This window comes from Ambystoma mexicanum, chromosome 9 (assembly GCF_040938575.1).
Source record: "Ambystoma mexicanum isolate Mex_15411 chromosome 9, UKY_AmexF1_1, whole genome shotgun sequence".
Taxonomy (NCBI): domain Eukaryota; kingdom Metazoa; phylum Chordata; class Amphibia; order Caudata; family Ambystomatidae; genus Ambystoma; species Ambystoma mexicanum.
Window position 1 is genome coordinate 1,300,580,164 of NC_090931.1, and position 17,634 is coordinate 1,300,597,797.

General features: G+C 47.3%; 1 protein-coding gene across 8 annotated transcripts in view; it reads right to left on the reverse strand.

The window, feature by feature from the left end:
* Positions 1-17,634, reverse strand: part of KALRN (kalirin RhoGEF kinase) — a 1,827,638-nt gene that overhangs the window by 181,438 nt on the left and 1,628,566 nt on the right. For all 8 annotated transcript variants that reach the window (XM_069616662.1, XM_069616664.1, XM_069616661.1 and 5 more), the window contains 4 exons: positions 16,517-16,567; positions 6,340-6,417; positions 4,683-4,868; positions 654-825 (listed from right to left, as the gene is read on the reverse strand). In XM_069616662.1, coding sequence (XP_069472763.1) covers positions 654-825; positions 4,683-4,868; positions 6,340-6,417; positions 16,517-16,567 — 487 coding nt within the window. The remainder of the gene's footprint in view (positions 1-653; positions 826-4,682; positions 4,869-6,339; positions 6,418-16,516; positions 16,568-17,634) is intronic.

Consider the following 17,634-nt stretch of genomic DNA (forward strand, 5'->3'; position numbering starts at 1 on the left):
TAAGGGCACTGAGCGCATGCTAGTAATCCTGCAAGATCGATCACTGCAGATGCAGTAATAATGGATGGGTTCTGCCATGGCAACATTGCTTCCCAATTTTATAACTGAAGGCCTTTACTCAGTCAGATGGCAAAGTGTGTTAAGCGTACACTCCCAAGATGTGCGGTCAAGCCTGCAGATTACAGGCTTGACTACCGGAATGATCGACTCGGTCTCTTCTTCCAAAGTCAAAACATTGAGCCTAATTTATAAAAACAGGGTATTACTATCACTCAGTAGAGTTCTCTATATCAAGCTTTTCATTCAACATGCGCCAACACTAGTTTCTTCAGAGTAACAGATTTGTTCAAATGAAAAACAAATGCCTGGGCTCCAAGGTAAGACGCGCTCGTGCTTCCACATAGGTTCCACTGGATTAAATTAACCTACATCAGTGAAGATTAACAGGAGGATTTGCCCCCCTCTCCAGCCGGGCAGGCAAGCCTCTCCTCGATACCCTCTTGTGGTCGCTTTTGCTCCGCTTTTCCTCTGTACCAGCTGAAGGGTTCAATTGGGAGGATAATGCCTGTACCACTGGGAAACATTTTTTTATTCTAATCCCCAAGCCAATGATAAAGGGCGACACTGCAAACCAGTAACACATTGATACTCACCATTTAAGAAATCTCGCTGCGTGTCCAGGACTTGACTAATATCCTGTACCCAGGCTTGTTTGATGTCGGCATTGGCGGCCTGTAAAATGACGCGCTCAGATGTCTCGCGGCTCATGAGAATAAACTTGCACGGATCGTTATCCACATTTTCCTCCATGATCAGGTAATTCATCTGAAAAAAGAATAGAGCAGTTTTTAACATGGTTTACAACAACACTGGGGCATTGAAGCAATATTTTCAAGGTGTTTAGCGCAGTACATTGCATTCAGTCTGGTCGTTGTACCACCCGATACACAGATCTGAATGGACACGATTTATATTTTCCACAAATTTAGTTGCCAAGAACATCCCAACAAGAAATGAGGTAAACAGATTAAACAAGGTGGTCCGTTAAGGGGTAGAAAATAATGGGTGTCAACTAAATCATGATTGGGAGGGAGTACAGGCAGTGCGGCGTTGTTAATAAAACATATTTGCATCTATTTATGCATTTATCACATCAGGATAACCACTAAGTTAACAAGCTTTAAGAACCAACCACCACCAAGGGCAAGCAATTGTTGATGGGTTGGTCTAAAATGTACCAATAAGAGCTCCGCCTACTAGTTTTAAACATAACCTCCAGATGGTCTTAAGGTTTCAGATGACAAGGGGATAAAAAACATACTTCACACACTGTTGCTTTCTCAACTTGTCCATACGTATTCCATTGTCTCAGATAAAGCTCCAATGCATACCAGATGACAAAAGGCACTGAAAATAGGACACTTAGTACCTCAGGTATCTAAATCGGAACTCTGCTGCCTTTGTCTATTTAATGGAACTCTGGCATGAGTCGCGAGTAGGCACTCAGGCTTATGCTTGTCAATGCTGGCTATTGAAATTCACTAGCCGGAAATAACCGTACACGTGTAAATGAGCAAAGGCGTACTTAGCAAGATGAAGGCTCAAACCGAATGGAACAAATGAGTTCATCAGCTATTCCACCCGAGTATAGGCCCCCTAAGAGATCCTCAGATGAATATCATTTTTGGGGAGTCAAGGGCGGGATGGAGTGCGGCAAGTGCACAGGACTTGATGAAGCTTCAAAAGAGGCCATCAATAGGAAGGTACCCTGGTCTGAAGCTAGACGCAACTATTTTCATCAGCGTTGCTCTTTTTTTCGGATATGTCCACATCTTCATTTAACGTAAGTGAACATTTATCTCTATTGGTGAAGATTATCGCACGGTATTCCATCTTGGACCATCTCTTGGAAGAGTGTGCGCTCTTGCAAGAATAAATTCCCAAAACACATTGCTCAGCTTTACAGCGTGCCAAGGTAGATGGGTGCCACCACGACAAAAGAAAAGTGGAGAACGTCTGTATGGGGACCTGATTTCAGAGACATGTCTACATTTAACCAGAAATACCACAATGAGTAGCTTTGTGATTTTGTAAAACTATCCTACATGAAAACCAAAAGTTATCATACAACAAAATACAGAAAATAAATTAACATAGATGTTAACAGATGAAACATTTCTGACAAAAGAATGTTACTGAAAAATGAACAAGATAAAAAAAGTTAAATAACATTTTAAAAATATATTATTTTGCTTGCATTCTCCTGCTAAATAGTATCACATGAAATGCCCCAATTTTCCAACTAAGCGCCATCTCTCCCCTCAAACCCATCACTTTCCCATGCCACCTTAGTTTGTAACAATGGCCCCATCTTCAGCCTTCACTTTTTTAGTACAAGAAGCCTTAACCATAACAGGTGCCATGCTACCATTTCAACTAGTTCCACACCTGCAATCAGCCAACATTTTACCACTCCTTTAAATATAAAGGTACCGTTTTCAAATAGATAAAACACATCCCTGCCTCTGCTCAACTTGGTGCCGATGCTGCCTCTTCAACCTAAATTATTTTCTCATCAATGAACGCTTAATCAGTTTGCAAATTCTGCCTTATGACCGTCAGGGGAATTTCAACCAGGACTTATTTTGCTAAAGGGACATTGCTATCCATACTCTATAACTAAGCCCCACGGATTGACTTGCATACAATCCTCAAACTATTAAATCAGAACCGTCAACTGGTGGATTGCATTTCACTTCACGTCTATTCCACAGATGTGAAGGCTTCCTTGCACAGGTACAGCATTACTCTGCACTGTGGACCTGACAGAGGAAAAGGACTTCCAACACGTGGCCACGTGATGGCCTAACATCCAAATGAAAGACTGCCATGTGACATCTTCCCATTCGCCATGCCATTACCTTCCATCTTTGTCACTGCCAATAGTGTTTTGTTCCTCTATCAACGTGACCACAACCCCTGACATAGAAGTGAATATATTTGACCTGCACTAGATTGCTAACAGATCTTGAAATCATGTCAAGTTGCTTCCACAATCCATCCACACCCCCAGCAGTCTCTTACAGCAGCCAATAAAGGGGGCGTTATCAAAAGAATTGCGATGCACTTAAATGAGTCCTTTAAATGTGCCCAGAAACCAATTTGTGGTTTTCTTGCTGCCATTTACAGAACTATTCATGTTGATGGCAAAAGTAATTAACTGCGGTAGGGAAAACACATTCTATGAAAAACATAGCATGGTATTAAAGTATATAGAAGATATTGAAGGATGAAGTCTAGGAAACATAGGGGGTAGGCGAGCACAGACAACAACCAAAGAGCACCTACACCAATGCATGCCCTTCATGTCTATTCAAACTGCAGAGCAAGAAGGCACGTGCATCATTTTCTTCTTGCCAACTATTGTCAGACAATTGTCTCATGTTTTTAAAAATTCCCACCCTTAAAGAAACCTCTACAGGCGTTGCCACTGGCAGAGGGTGAAACTGGGAAATCAAGCCTCATTAAAGACATGCAACATCTGGGCAAAGTCCTTAAAAGAAATCCAGAGGGTCTGTACATTACGAAGGCAGCATATAGAAGTATCCGGGAACATTTTAAGAATCCGATTCATGATGAGATTCTTCAGTTCTTTTCCAATCTTAAAACAGTCATTTAAGGGGATGCCCGCGTTACTCATTTTAACAATTTCCAGCTGTGCTAACACGGCGAGGCTATGCAAAACACAATGTAGCTCCCCAATCAATCCATTTTTTGCTGCTGGTTTACATCATCTCTCTTCTTTTCAGCCCAATGCAGTAAACCCTTCTTCGTGCAAGATATCTTCTCTAAAGGCCCTCCCCAGCTGGCGGTTGACAGGCCACTATTGAAAATGGGCTGCAGTTTCACACAACGTTGAGTAGGAGGATAAGAAATAGCAAGTGAAAGCAGAATGGGTGGAAACCCCAAGAGACTGCACCCCTCCCCCCTTGACCTGAATAGCATAGCATTCCAATTCTTCCTATCCTCACTAGGACGGCAACATTGGTTCTTTCAGTTTAAGACAGGTTTCATGAATAGGGTTTTAGTTCGGATATCGCAGTTTGTTTTGCACAATCATATTAGGGAATATTCAGAAAATAATCCTCCGACCACCCTAAACAGTGTATGCAGTCTTTATATCGAATATTTTTTAAAGAATTAACTTTTATCAAAACTTTTTTAACAGACATTTTTATAGAGAATGCATTTAGGGGTGGGGTAAAGGGTTAAACATTTTTTGCAAATGGTTGGGGTGGGTTTTTAGGAGTGGGAAAATGGTATTTGGGGGGGAACCCCACCAAAAAAGAACAAAGTGCATACTCTATAAAATGTTTCATTACAAAATATTCGATATATGTTCATTCTTTATAAATTACTTCAGTATAAAGACATGTAACCCCCTAAACAGCTACCAGCTGTTTTGTGCACTCCATGGATTTGTTTGGTAGGAACCCAACCTGCGAGCGGAAACCCAAAGAGTGGTAGAGTCCTTACTCTGCCAATGCTCTTTCATAGTGGAACGGAGCGATTCTGCTCATCTCTTTCGACAACGCCCACCGCGGTAGGCCTTCAATTAAAATCCGGAGTGAGCAGCCGTGAAGGCAACATTGGTCTAATAGGGCTCACTGTTGCAAGCTTACCTTTATGCCCCTCTTGAACATGTAGCCCGGCGTTAAGGAGCCTTTCCTGAGAAGCTCGCTGAAGATGACGATCTGCTCGAAGAGGAAGACCCTTCGTTCCTTCGTCCGTGACTGCATGCCCGAGTCCTGCTCGATGACGTAAAAGGTGTCCTGCTGCAAAAGCTTTCCCTGAGCAGTCAGTTTGCCCTAGAAGCAAGTTTAATATTTAATTGAAGGTTTGCAATAGTCACAGAACTTCAATGCTTATTGACCTTTGACACAAGACAATTAATAACCCTGCAAAATGTCTTTGCGCTGAAAACGTAATGAACACACTGGGAAGCCATGCATGAGTGTTGTAATTAAAAAGGATGTCTACAGTGCCGTCTTACGCAGAGGTGTCTTAAGGCCTGACAAAGCGAGCAAAGCTTCAATTCTCCAGCTAGCTGCAAACCTAAACATCTACAGACAATAAGCAGTTGTGCTGCAATCAATTTTATATTTGTTTTTGGCTCCACCCAAGTTATGCTCTCCCACAAACAATGAAGAGTTTATACTTCGGTAGATGCAAAAATGTGACCTACTGTAAAATCTAAACTGCTAAGGAAACTTCCAGGAACAAAAATTACAGACCATAGTTACTATTAATCTCGGTGTAATGCGTTATGCTACCAGCATTTCTGAAGCTGCTAGATCATCATGTCTGTGGCCTCTTAGCACTATATTCAGTGTAGAGTACTGCTTTTGGGCATCAGTCATTTACATAGCTATGCTACTTTTTCTTTTTAAAAGTAAAGATGCAGATCACTTCTTGCAAGAAAGTGATTCAAATCATAGCGACCAGAAGCAAGAACTGCAGTTATCTAGATGGGGACTAAAAAAAAACCTGAAAAAAACAGTTGACCGGACACATCTGTCTCTGCGGGATGTGTCGTGTAGTCTAGTTTGGAAGACGAGAGGGCGGATTTGTTGCAATGGCCTTATATGTATAGTTTATGCAGTGCTGGTGTGATGCAATTCTGAAGTGGATTGTCAGCAAACTGGCAGTGGGATTGTGCAATCTCTGAAGCTTGTCACACTGCTTAAGAATTTGAGACCCCACTGAACGAGAGATGCAAGAAACTGAACCCGGAAAGGTGTGGGACTGGTCAGGGGAAAGGGTTTCAGCTGATGCTGGGTTGCAAAAGCCAGTTTTGGCAGCAAGGGCTGCTTATAGCATCAGGGCAAGTTCTGGGTCTATCAACACAGCCCCACAGTAGCCACATCCCAGATGCCAAGTACCACAGGGTGTGGGATTGAGGTGGAGAGCCTTAAGAAGTTCTGTTCCTCTGCTATTAGCTGTGAAGTCACCAGCGAGCTGGGTATTCCTTTTAAAAAGCATGCTCACATAGACCCCCGTTTGTGGATATTTAAAATCACTGTATTATATTTAAAGGCAGCCTCACAACCAGAGGCTCATCCTCACAATTGAAGAATTAAAGATCAAAGGAGTCTTTGCTACTGATTGACTTACCATAACCTCACCATATACAGATGTTGGCTATTTTATTGGGCATGCCCCCATCACATGCTGGGGTTTTACTGTATGCTATATACCCCAGCCAGTGCGATATTGTGTTTCTCTTGTGTATGCAGAGTTCCAGGTAGAAAATAACCAAAGTGATCAGTATTACTTTACCTCAAAACCCTGAAGCCGTCCCAGGTTCATCATATCATTGCAGCGTTTGGGTACAAGGCACATTAAATCCACTGCTTTCTGTGAAAATAAAAAGAAAGCGGTTCAGCTAAACTGTTCAACATAAAACTATTGTTTATAAGTGAAACATCCCATGATCTCAAAATCCCCATCTAGTACAAAGCTGTAAAGATAATTTGTCGAACATGGACCAAAAACACTGAAAATCAGGAAATGGGTGCCCCCCCCTCTTGATCTTGCACCTGTCCGTGAAAACACAGAGTACTGACTAGCGTCTGCCAGCGGTTATTACTAATTTAACCCCTGCTCTGCTATTACAGAAAGGGGGAATGAAGAAAAGGCTTAGAATCACCTGAATACACAACCTTGAAGTTAAATGTCGGGCCCAACCAGTGACACTTGTGAGCTACACTTGAAGGTAGTGGGACTACAGACCAATATTCAGTCTATATACGGGTGCAACTGATCGATGAATGTATCATCCTCTAGCTGCAAGGCTCCATCTTTTGTAAGATTCTTCATTTAACCATAATGGGTATTGTGACGAGTGTGACATGGTGGACAGAAGGGTCTCAGACTTTGGGGTCTTGTTAAAGAAAATGCTTTATTTAGCAGGTGTAACCAAAACAGGGTTTAAAGAATAAAGGATAGTGTTCAAACGTAAATGATTTAGAAGTCCATCTCTGTGTAAATAGCGTAAACTGAAGGTGAACTTCACCTACGAAGTAAAAAGGTACCCCAAAGTACTAAAACCCCTAAAGTAAACTCGCCTGCCACAACTAATCCTTTAACTTAAAATAAAGGGTTGCTGAATCAAACGTTCCTTGAACGGGAGTTGTCAGAACATCTACATCAAATGGTGCAAGGAAGAATAGAAACTGAAGTCCTTCCCGAAATAACAAAAGTCCAACAATTCAAAAGGTTTTCTCTCACTTGCTTCTGTAATGGTCTTTCCACCAGGGTCTTATCAAAGGGTTTGCCCCCCTTTTCTTCCGGGGACGTGGCTTTTGCCCCTCTTCTCTTCCGGGACGTGCTTCTCTCCTGGTCTCTCTACCAGTGTCTTCTGAAAGGGTTGTTTTCGCCTCTTCCCAGGCATGGCAGCACGTCTTCGCCTCTTGCATCTATCAGTTTCCTGAGCCTCTTGTTAGGCTTCTCAGACTGGGCAGCAATTCCACCCTTTTGTTGGGCTGCAGGGGTACTCTCCCGCTTTCCCTTGGGTCAGCTAGTCTCCCTAGGCTTCTCAGGCAGGTCAGACCCCCCCCAAACTCCCTTCGGGTTAGGTGGGCTGCAGGGCTACTCTCCTTCCCCCTGGGTCACCTGGTTTCCTCCAGGCGGTTTCTAGGCAGGCAATGTTCCAGGGTAGTCCAGGCTCCTCCTCCCAGGTAGCATCTCCTCCTTCGGTATACAGCTCCTCTTCATGCTCCATGGAGAAAAGTACAGGGAACCTGTCCCTAAATGAGAAAAGTTCAGTATGAGCTGGCTCTGCTTTTATCACCAGACATCCCCCTCATCCTATTGGCTGATGATCGGTGGAAAATCCTGCTTACAGGATTGGCTGGCAAAGTGTTTCCACTCTGGTCCTCCTGTGTTTAGGCTCAATTTCTATTGGCTAGTGGGGTTTCTATTACTTCAATTGCAGATTCACTTTATTTGCTTTTTGTATTCAAGGATTTATCCTGGGTTCCTTTAAAATATTATTTGTTCGATCCTTGGGGCTCAGGTTTTTTATTTCATTAATTTAAGTACCTCTTATATTTGCCAAGGTTTCTTTATGGAGATTTGAACCCGGGTCCTCCCACAGAGTCTATGGAGTTCTAAACATCCAGGACTTCTAATGACGCTGTCGAAGGAAAAGACTAGGGCCTTTCCGCTGAGGTCATGCAGTGTTCCTCCACCGTCCTCTCTCATCGGATTCCATCCCTCAGACCGGGACACTGCCGTCCTGGCTCCTGGTGTTCGAGCATAGGCATACTAAGGGGTGTATGCCCACTTGTTCCTCCACGTGTCGGGAGGTGCACCACTTCTGTCGCCGAATAGCTCCAGCAGGCATCGCTGCTGCCACCGCACGGCAGTCCTGAGTAAGTCTCTTGTGGGGATTGCGGCACCGTGATTCACCACATTATCCATAGTTAGTAGGGACTCTGCTTATTTTTAGAGTTAAGATGGAATATCCGACTAAACATGAAATTTACTGTGATCAGAAATTGTCTATTATGCATTAGATTTCCATGCCCTGGTGGGGTGCGCCTGGTATAAACTATGGCTGTCCTTTAACCTCCACTCCCCTATCTATAGGCAGACATATAGATGGTGTAGGGAGGGATACCGCAGGCAGTATTTGATGCCAGGATTCTCATGGTGTAATTTTCACACTGCACTATTGTTGGGGACGGACCCCCAGGTGTGCCAGAGTGACACTGGAAGTCAGCGGACTTGGGGGGCCCAACACCCTCCCCAAGGATACATGGAGGACTCAGTCAACGGCAAGTTCAAACTGCGGTTTATTACAGCCAAACCCAACATGAATCAGCACAGGAACAGAAAATATCCATGCACATCTCGCTCTTCCTCGGCTCGCAGGCCGGTTTTACTTCCAGGTGGCATAGGCACTTCGTCACAACTTGGGCCCCTCTCCAGAAAACCTATCGGCCCAAGTGATTGGGTATTGAGTGTAAAATATAGGACATTATAGATGAACAAGTTACTCTCTTACCTCGAAACGTTCTTTTGATGGGATGGTCCGACGACATATTCCATATCTATGAAAGTAATCACCACAGCTGTGCTGTTTCAGAAAATCTTTCGGCGTCTGCGTCGATGACATCGATACGCCGCCCTCGAGGACCTCCTCCAACGGCCGATGTTATAAGTAGGACGCACGACGCCCGTAGCCTCAGTTGCAGTTTTTTCCCCAGAACGTGTGGCACCAGTCTTCTGCCAGTCTGATCACACAATGCCTTGCGGAAACGTAAGCTGCAATCGCATAAGAAATTCTGTAGTGGGTAAGGCAGGGAGGGAGCGATATGGAATAAGTCGTCGGACCATCCCATCGAAAGAACGTTACCAGGTAAGAGAGTAACTTGTTCTTCGAGGGGATTGGGTCCTCTGACGTATTCCATATCTATGACAGACTCCCAAAGCAGTACCAATGCAAGGAGGTGGGAAAGGAATTTAGCAAAAGAAATTTAGAATGCCCAATCAAATTGCAGAGCAAAGGACCACCTTGCCAAAGGCCAGATCCTGCCCACGGATGGAATCGAGGGAGTAGTGACGTACAAAAGTATGGACCGAAGCCCATGTGGCTGCGTCACAGATGTTACGAATAGGAAGACCCCTCTGTAGGGCAGTAGAGGCAGCCATACCTCTGGTAGAATGGGCCCGCAAGCCGACCGGTGGGTCCTTACCCGCCAAGTGGTAACACTCAGAAATAGCCAGAATAATCCAGCGAGACAAAATCTGCTTAGTAACAGCTTGTCCCAAACGCTTTCCAGCGTAACCAATGAAGAGTTGATCGTCCACTCTGACCCGGGACATGCGTGAAATATAAAAGCTTAAAGCTCTCCTAGGATCGAGCCTATGGAGCCTCTCCTCTTCCTTACCAGGATGTGGAGGAGAATGAAATGCTGGAAGAACAACCTTCTGGCCTAAATGAAATTCCGACACCACCTTCGGAAGAAAGGAGGGACGAACTAAGGACAACCTGTCCTTATGAAACACAGTGAAGGGTGGCTTGACTGAAAGTGCCTGTAACTCACTCACTCTGCGAGCGAAGGGACCGCAACCAAAAATACAGTTTTAAGAGTTAACAGTCTCAAAGGGCATGACTGCAAACGCTCAAACGGAGCACCCATCAGAAACTTGAGGACAAGGTTCAAATCCCAGCCGGGCACCTGGAAAGGTGACGGAGGGAACACATTAGAGAGCCCTTTTAGAAACTGAGAAATTAAAGGAATTTTAAAATAAGAACATTCTTCAGACGAGCACTTAAATATGGACAGCGCCGCCAGGTAACCTTTAACCATACCCACTTGCAAGCCCCTGTGGGCTAAAGAAAGCAAAAAAGACAGAACCACAGGAATGTCACATGGAAAAGGATCCACATTCTTAACCCTGCACCAGTAGCAGAACTTTCGGCAACGGTACAGGGACTTAGTTGCGGGCCTTCTGGCCGAAAGCAACACCTCCATCACGTCTTCAGGGCGGTCCCAATCCTTATACCTCAAACTTTCAGAAACCAAGCGTGAAGGTTGAGGGATCTGACCTCTGGATGGAGAACCTGACCCCCCCCCTCCCATAAGAGCAGATCGTCTTGGTAGGGAAGACGACGTGGAGGGCAGATGGACAAGTCGAGAAGTTCCGGGTACCACGTCCTCCGGGCCCACGCCGGAGCAATGAAGATCATCCGGGAACTGAAAATTCGTAACCTCCGCAGCACTTGTGGGATGACGGGGATGTGTACAGCAGTGGGAAAGACCACTCCACCACGAACGCGTCTCCTAAGGCTCCTTTTGGAGGAAATTCCCGCAAGCAGAACCTTTCGCACTTCCGGTTGGCACTGGAGGCGAAGAGATCCACTTGAGAGGTCCCCCAAAGGGCGGAGACCTCCAGGAGAATCTCCTGAGCCAACTCCCACTTGTGAGAGATCGCTCTCTGCCTGCTCAGAGCGTCCACCGTCTCGTTTTCGTCTCCGGCCAGATGAACTGCTGAGATCGAGACTTCCTGCTGGATTGCCCAGAACCAGAGCTGCATCGCCTCCCTGCACAGAGGAAGTGACCCTGCCCCCCCCCCCCTTTTTGTTGAGGTAGTGCATGGCCACTGTGTTGTCCGTCAAGATCAGGACATTCTATCCTCGCACAGTCGGCAGAAAAGCCTTCAGGGCAAGCCTGACAGCCCTCAGCTCCAACAGATTGATATGGAGTCTGGACTCTGACAGAGACCAACGACCGCTGACTCTCAACTCGTTGGCATGAGCTTCCCATCCCGTGAGGGATGCGTCCATCACGATAGTCACCTCCGGCGAGGGTAGCCAGAAAGGAGCCCCCTTCATCAGATTGCCTTCGATGGCCCACCACAGAAGGTCCTGGGCGACCGAGGACGGCACCTGAATAGGGTCCGACATCCTGCCGGAGGACTGAGACCACTGGAGCTTGAGTGCCCATTGCAAAGATCTCATCCACAACCTGGCCTCTGGCAGCAGAAGAATGCAGGATGCCATGAGGCCGAGCAATCTCAAGAACTCGAACGCTGGGAGACACTGGGCAAGCTGAAACTTGTGCACCATCTGCTGAATGTGATGAGCCCTCACCTGGGGAGGAAAACACTGCCCCAGGGATGTGTCGAGCACTGCTCCGATGTACTGGAGCCTCTGAGTTGGTGTCAAATGGGACTTCTTTAAGTTGAGGGAGAAGCCCAGTTTGTGGAGGTAGTGGCAGGTGACTTGACAGATGATCCAGGACTTGCTTGGGAGAGGGCGCCCTGATCAACCAATCGTCCAGGTAGGGGTAGACGTGAATCCCCCCCTTTCCTGAGATGCGCTGCCCCCACTACCATGAGCTTGGTGAAGACCCTCGGGCGGAGGTCAATCCGAACGACAGGACCCGAAACTGAAAGTGCAACCGCGAACCTCAGGTACTTATTGTGTTTTGGATGGATCGGCACATGAAAATAAGCGTCCTTGTGGTCGAGAGACACCAACCAGTCCTGAAGTTGAAGGGCCTGGAGGACTTGAGAGAGAGTAACCATCTTAAACAAGTCCATGATGGGTCTCAATCCCCCATCTTTCTTGGAAATCAAAAAAATAAGGGGAATACCATCCCTTGTTCCTCTCCGCTACAGGCACCAGTTCTATGGCGCCTTTCTCCAGCAGGGATTGAATTTCCTGCGCAAGGAGCGGACTCTTCAAAGAGAGATTGCCCGGTGGATTGTCGTGAGGCCTCTGCCGGAAAGGAAGACAGTAGACATGGGCAATGATCTCCAGAACCCACACATCTGAAGTAATGGCACGCCACTCTACAAGATGCTGCGCCAGCCTTCCCCCAACCGGCGATCCATGGGACATGGCCTCCTGACTGAGCTGAAGCGGCGTTGCCTGAGGGCAAAGAGGCAACTGCCCGAGCGGCCTTGGCACCTCGAGTACCTTGTTTTCCACCTCTGGCACTTCTACGGTGGCCCCTTTGACTGGCAGCTCCTCTCCCTTTACCAAAGGATGAGTAATAACAAAAAGGAATCTCCCCTCCATTGCTGTCCCCTAGGACGAAAAGGCAGAGGTTGTCAAACTGCAGTGCCCAATGACTTTGCTGCAGCTTTTGAGGTCTGCAACCTCTCAAAGCTCTCGTCAGCCTTGCTACCAAAAAGATGTTCACCATCAAAGGGCATGTTGAGGAGCCGGGCCTGCATATCGGAGCAAACCCTGACTTCCGCAACCATGCAAACTTGCGTATTACGGTACTCGCCGCCATGGACCGGCTGACACAATCTGCCATGTCCAAACCCGACTGAAAGGCCTCACACATGGCATCCTTGCCATCCTGGACCATAGCAAGGAAACCCGTTCGTCCCCTTCGGGAATATGTTCAGCCGCTAAAGAAACACAGTTCCACAGAGTGTGCGTGAAACGAGACAAGGTACATACAGAGTTGGCCGCCTGAAGCGCCATACCCCCTGAAGAAAACACTTTCTTCGCCCAACCATCAAAACGCTTGTCGTCGCTATCAGGAGGGATGGTAGGATACGACACCTGCTTTGCCGGGGCCGTAGCCGCCTGCACCACCAAACTCTCTGGAGTGGGGTGCTTGGTCAAGTAGCAGGGGTCGCTACTGGCTGGGCTGTATTTTTGCTGCAAAGACTTGCCCACTGCCGGGAAACTCTCCAGAGCAGTCCAAGCCGCCGCCACCCTCCTCTGTAGAGCCATATGGAACGGCAGTACCAGGTCAGTTGGTGGACCTTGGTCGAGGATATCCGTAAGTTGATCCTGAAGAAAATCCCCTAGGGGAGCGGACCACCCCAAGTAATCGGTGACCCTAGACATAAGGCGCCGGTACGAGGAGTCGGCATGAGTGCCAGGCTCAGGCCTACAAAACTCCACCTCCGGAGAGGTGTCCAGATCACTGGCATTGTGCAGGGACTGACGCAGGTCCTCAATTTGGCTATGGCCTGAGAGAATCTCATCTGGCACCGTATCAGGAACCATGCCATCATCAGAGCCCTCATCCACCTCTGAAATGTACTCAAGATGGCGGTAAGAGGGCACAGAATGGGGAACAAAGCCATGCTTGACCTTGGCCAGAGCCTTTCTAGGGGGTTCCACCGTGCTCCGGGGTACCCCCGTCAAAACAGCCTCGAAAGGCGTCTAGGGAATCGGCGTCGACGCCGAACGTGGCGCCGACAGCATCAACAGCGTTGACACAGGCCTTGAGGGCGGAGCCCCGAGCGTGTCCCTCGACAGCCTGTGCGCCGATGGCGTCGACAATTTCTTCGGAGGCAGAGCCTCGAAAGAGTCTGACGATGACCTCGGCGCCACAGGCGTTGACGTCTTCCTCGAATACACCACAGGTTCACACGGCCTCGAGCGCGTCCAGGACCGGGACCTGGAACGGGCATGACGAGAACAACTCCCCTTGTCCGAGCGGGACCTTTCCCGCGAATCAAGCCGGCCACCCAAGCGCAAAGGCGTATGAGCAGTGTCTCTTGACTGATCACGACCGACCCGACTCAGAGGCGCGGACAGACCAGTGCCCTGCGATTCGAGAATCGCTGGCATTTTCTTACCGAAGGAAGCCCATTCCTCCGGCGTTGCATGCTTGGTGGGATAAGTGACCCGCCGACGGGCGGAGTCCTCGGATGAGGACGGGGAAGGCGACCGATGATGGCGCTTCCGGGAGTGCCGGGACCTACTCTGGGACCGAGACCCACTGGACTTCCGACGACGATGCAGAGACGCCCCTCAAATCATCCGTCGAAAGCCCCACAGACCTCGACTTCTGTGGCTTGGACACCTTACCTACCAACAGTTTCTTCTTGCACTCCCGCAAGGCTTTGGACGTAAGCGACTGGCAGTCGACACAATCATCCGTATAATGGGCCTCCCCGAGGTGCCAGAGGCAGGCGTCGTGCGAGTCCGTCACCGACATCTTGGACCCACAGTCCTCGCACTTCTTAAAGCCTGGACGCGGGGTGGAAGACAAGGTAGACATCACAAAGGATAAATTCACAAACGAACAGGTTCGAAGAACCGATAAATAACAGAAACTCCAAAGAGTCGCGCCGCGCCGCGATCTCCGAAGCGAAAACGTTCGTGGAAAAAACAGAACTGAGGCTACGGGCGTCGGGCATCCTACTTATAACATCCAGTGACGCCGGCCGTCGGAGGAAGTCCTCGAGGGCAGCGTATAGACGTCATCGATGCAGGACGCAGAAAGATTTTCCGAAGCAGCACAGATGTGGTGATTACTGTCATAGATATGGAATACGTCGGAGGACCCAATCCCCTCAAAGTTGTTCTACTGGCCCTAACATGCAAGGTGGCTGGCCTGTTCCATCCACAAGTCACTAACTATAACATTGTTGCAGCGTGGTGGACTTACCATTGGCTCTTGCCAGTTGCTACCCACCCCTAGAGAACTAAACTGTGATTGGCTAGAGCCAACGTCCCCAGGCCTGGGATCTGCAAAGGTTCTCAGCTCACTGTGTACCTCTTCAAGGTAATGAGAACGATTGTGTGTCTGTATTGCAACTTGTGTAAACCATCAGAGTGCTCTCCTGATCGGCGCAACACCTGTTGCATACTTGTTGCGGTCTGTGTCTGGCAGCCTGGGACCAGCTCTCCTTTCCCACTGCCGATCGCTGTCCATTGTCTACTTTGGCCGCGTCACTGTCATGTCCTGTCTCACATCTTGCTCTCTGTCATGCTTGAATCAGCTCAGCTCATCTCTTGCTCAGAGGCCTGAGACCTGCTGTCATTTTCCTAAACCTTAGAATGTGGTTTCTACAGTGTCCATGCTATACTTAATTTCCATAGGTTTAGTCGCACTTGGTTCTGTCAGGTCTCATATGTGCTCCTGCAGTTCCATAGGGTTATTCTAGAGTAAGCATTTGCAAGCTTTGTTCAGGATCCCTTGCGCAGTGCGGTTTCTGCTTTGCTGCGTTTGGCTAATAGCAAAATAATTCAAGCAATGACCATATGTATGTGTATCTGTCCTCTAACTATACAACTCTTGTGTTCTTCATGCATTCGAGTGTCAGTTTGTGTCCTGAAGTGCGGATGTTATGTGTGCTCCATGTCCAACCCTGCTATGTCGTGGTGTCTCTTAATGACGTCAGCAACATGGCTTTGTGGTGTTTTAGTCCAAGCTGTCCATACAGGTGTCTCGGATCATGGTCTGTGGCTCTTCATCCACGCATGGATAGATCTGTATATCCCTTGGCTGGTATGGCTGGCTGAGCGGATAACTCTCGATGTACTGGTCAATCATGGGTCAGTTGGGAATTCGACCAAAATAGAATGGGCGATTGCAGAGTTTTCTGGGCTTCTTCCTTGTCATGAATTTAGTAGCGGGGGTGGGGGATTTAATAGGTGGGGGGTGGTAGCAGGCTTCCCCACCCCCCCTCACCATCTATTGAAAGTAGCTCAACAATGATAAACATAATGTTTATTATGGGAGATTCCGTGGGTGAACAATGATTACATGGCAAATACATTGCCCAATATGGCTGCCGACAACCCTGTGTGTTTGATATGCCAAACTACAGTATCTAAGAAAGCTAATGGAACAAAATATGAAACCAACCCTGTAAGGCTATCTTCAATAGAAGGGGTCTCTTTTAGGTTCTCTGGTGTTGCTTTGAACAGACACATTTGTGGTTGCCTTTGACGTGGGTGCTTTATAAGCAACTCACCCACAGGCCAGCTCTAATACCTATTGACCTATAGTCCCAAAAAATACTGACACGTGCAAATTTACACAGTCTGTTCAATGCAGTCCGCCTTCTGCTAAAAAATCATCAGGCTGTGAGACCCCTAACTTTAGAATGCATGTATATATTCTTTCAAAAGCCTCTCATTTGGGATAGGAGAACATGACAGAGTTTTAACATACCTTTTATTCTGAGCATTGTCTAATAAGTAGAAAGAAGCACACAATCTGTACTAACGTGCACTTACTTGTATCTCTGAACACTCCAGCCCAGCCTTTTCACTGTACTTCAAGAAGTCCTAAAATTGAAGCGAAAAAGAGATTGTGATATGAACTAAGAAAAACAGATGTCTACAATCCAATCTCTTCATTTATCCATTTGGACATGCATGCATTAGTCCATCTCTGCTGCCAATGCATCGATAATCTATAAATTAACAAAGTTAGCCCATGTAGCTTGCAGATGTAAAGATCTTGAAGTTCATTATTCCAAGACAAGCCCGAATAAGGAGCGAACATAACAATGCAATGTGAAACTCCCAGCACTTGCTATGACCAATTTCAGTGCCACTGAAGGAAGCCCACCATTCATCGGCGTGTCCTTACATGTGACAAATGCAAATGTATCAATTCACATTGTCCTCCTCTGTCTGGGGTTCAGTGGAAACAGTATCAAGGTAGTCGCTGGACCAGAAAACGGGCGCATACCCTGCAGTTACCACACCCACGATCAGTGAGCAGGTGAAGCGCTGTGTGCGGATGGAAGTACCATAGCCATCTTCTCTTCACTGCAGTGAGGAGAGACCCAAAACCTCTGTCACTAGAGTAGAGCGAAAGCAATAATTGAGGGATTGGCGATGCACGAGGGGTCATTTCATGCTAATAGCCTGGCATCGGAAATCGCACTCTCTCAGGTCAATGACAACTATTGGCGTGTTCGAAAATATGAATGCCCCAAACATGGATTAAATTGATGGCACTCCTGCACCAACGCTCTGATGATTTTATTTATTTTTGTGTTGCATTCATTGACCGTGTCCTCTCAGAGCCAGCAAACCGATCAGTCCATGCACATGCAGCCCCGATGGCTGCTCTTACAGGACTTTCATATAAACTACAGTGTGATGCAATTAAGAGTGCATGCCAGATCAAATGAGAAGAGCAGCACAGCATGCTTCTGTGTGAGAGCCAACGTGTGATCATGGCACACCACTGCCCTCTAAAGAACGCATACCCAGGGGCAACAACAGTATCATCTCACTGTGTCGTTATCAACCAAGATGGACACTAAATGAGGCCATGCGAGGACAGGAAGTTGCTACAGTTAATTGCAATAGACAGGGGGTTGTGAATCCCTTAGGGTAGG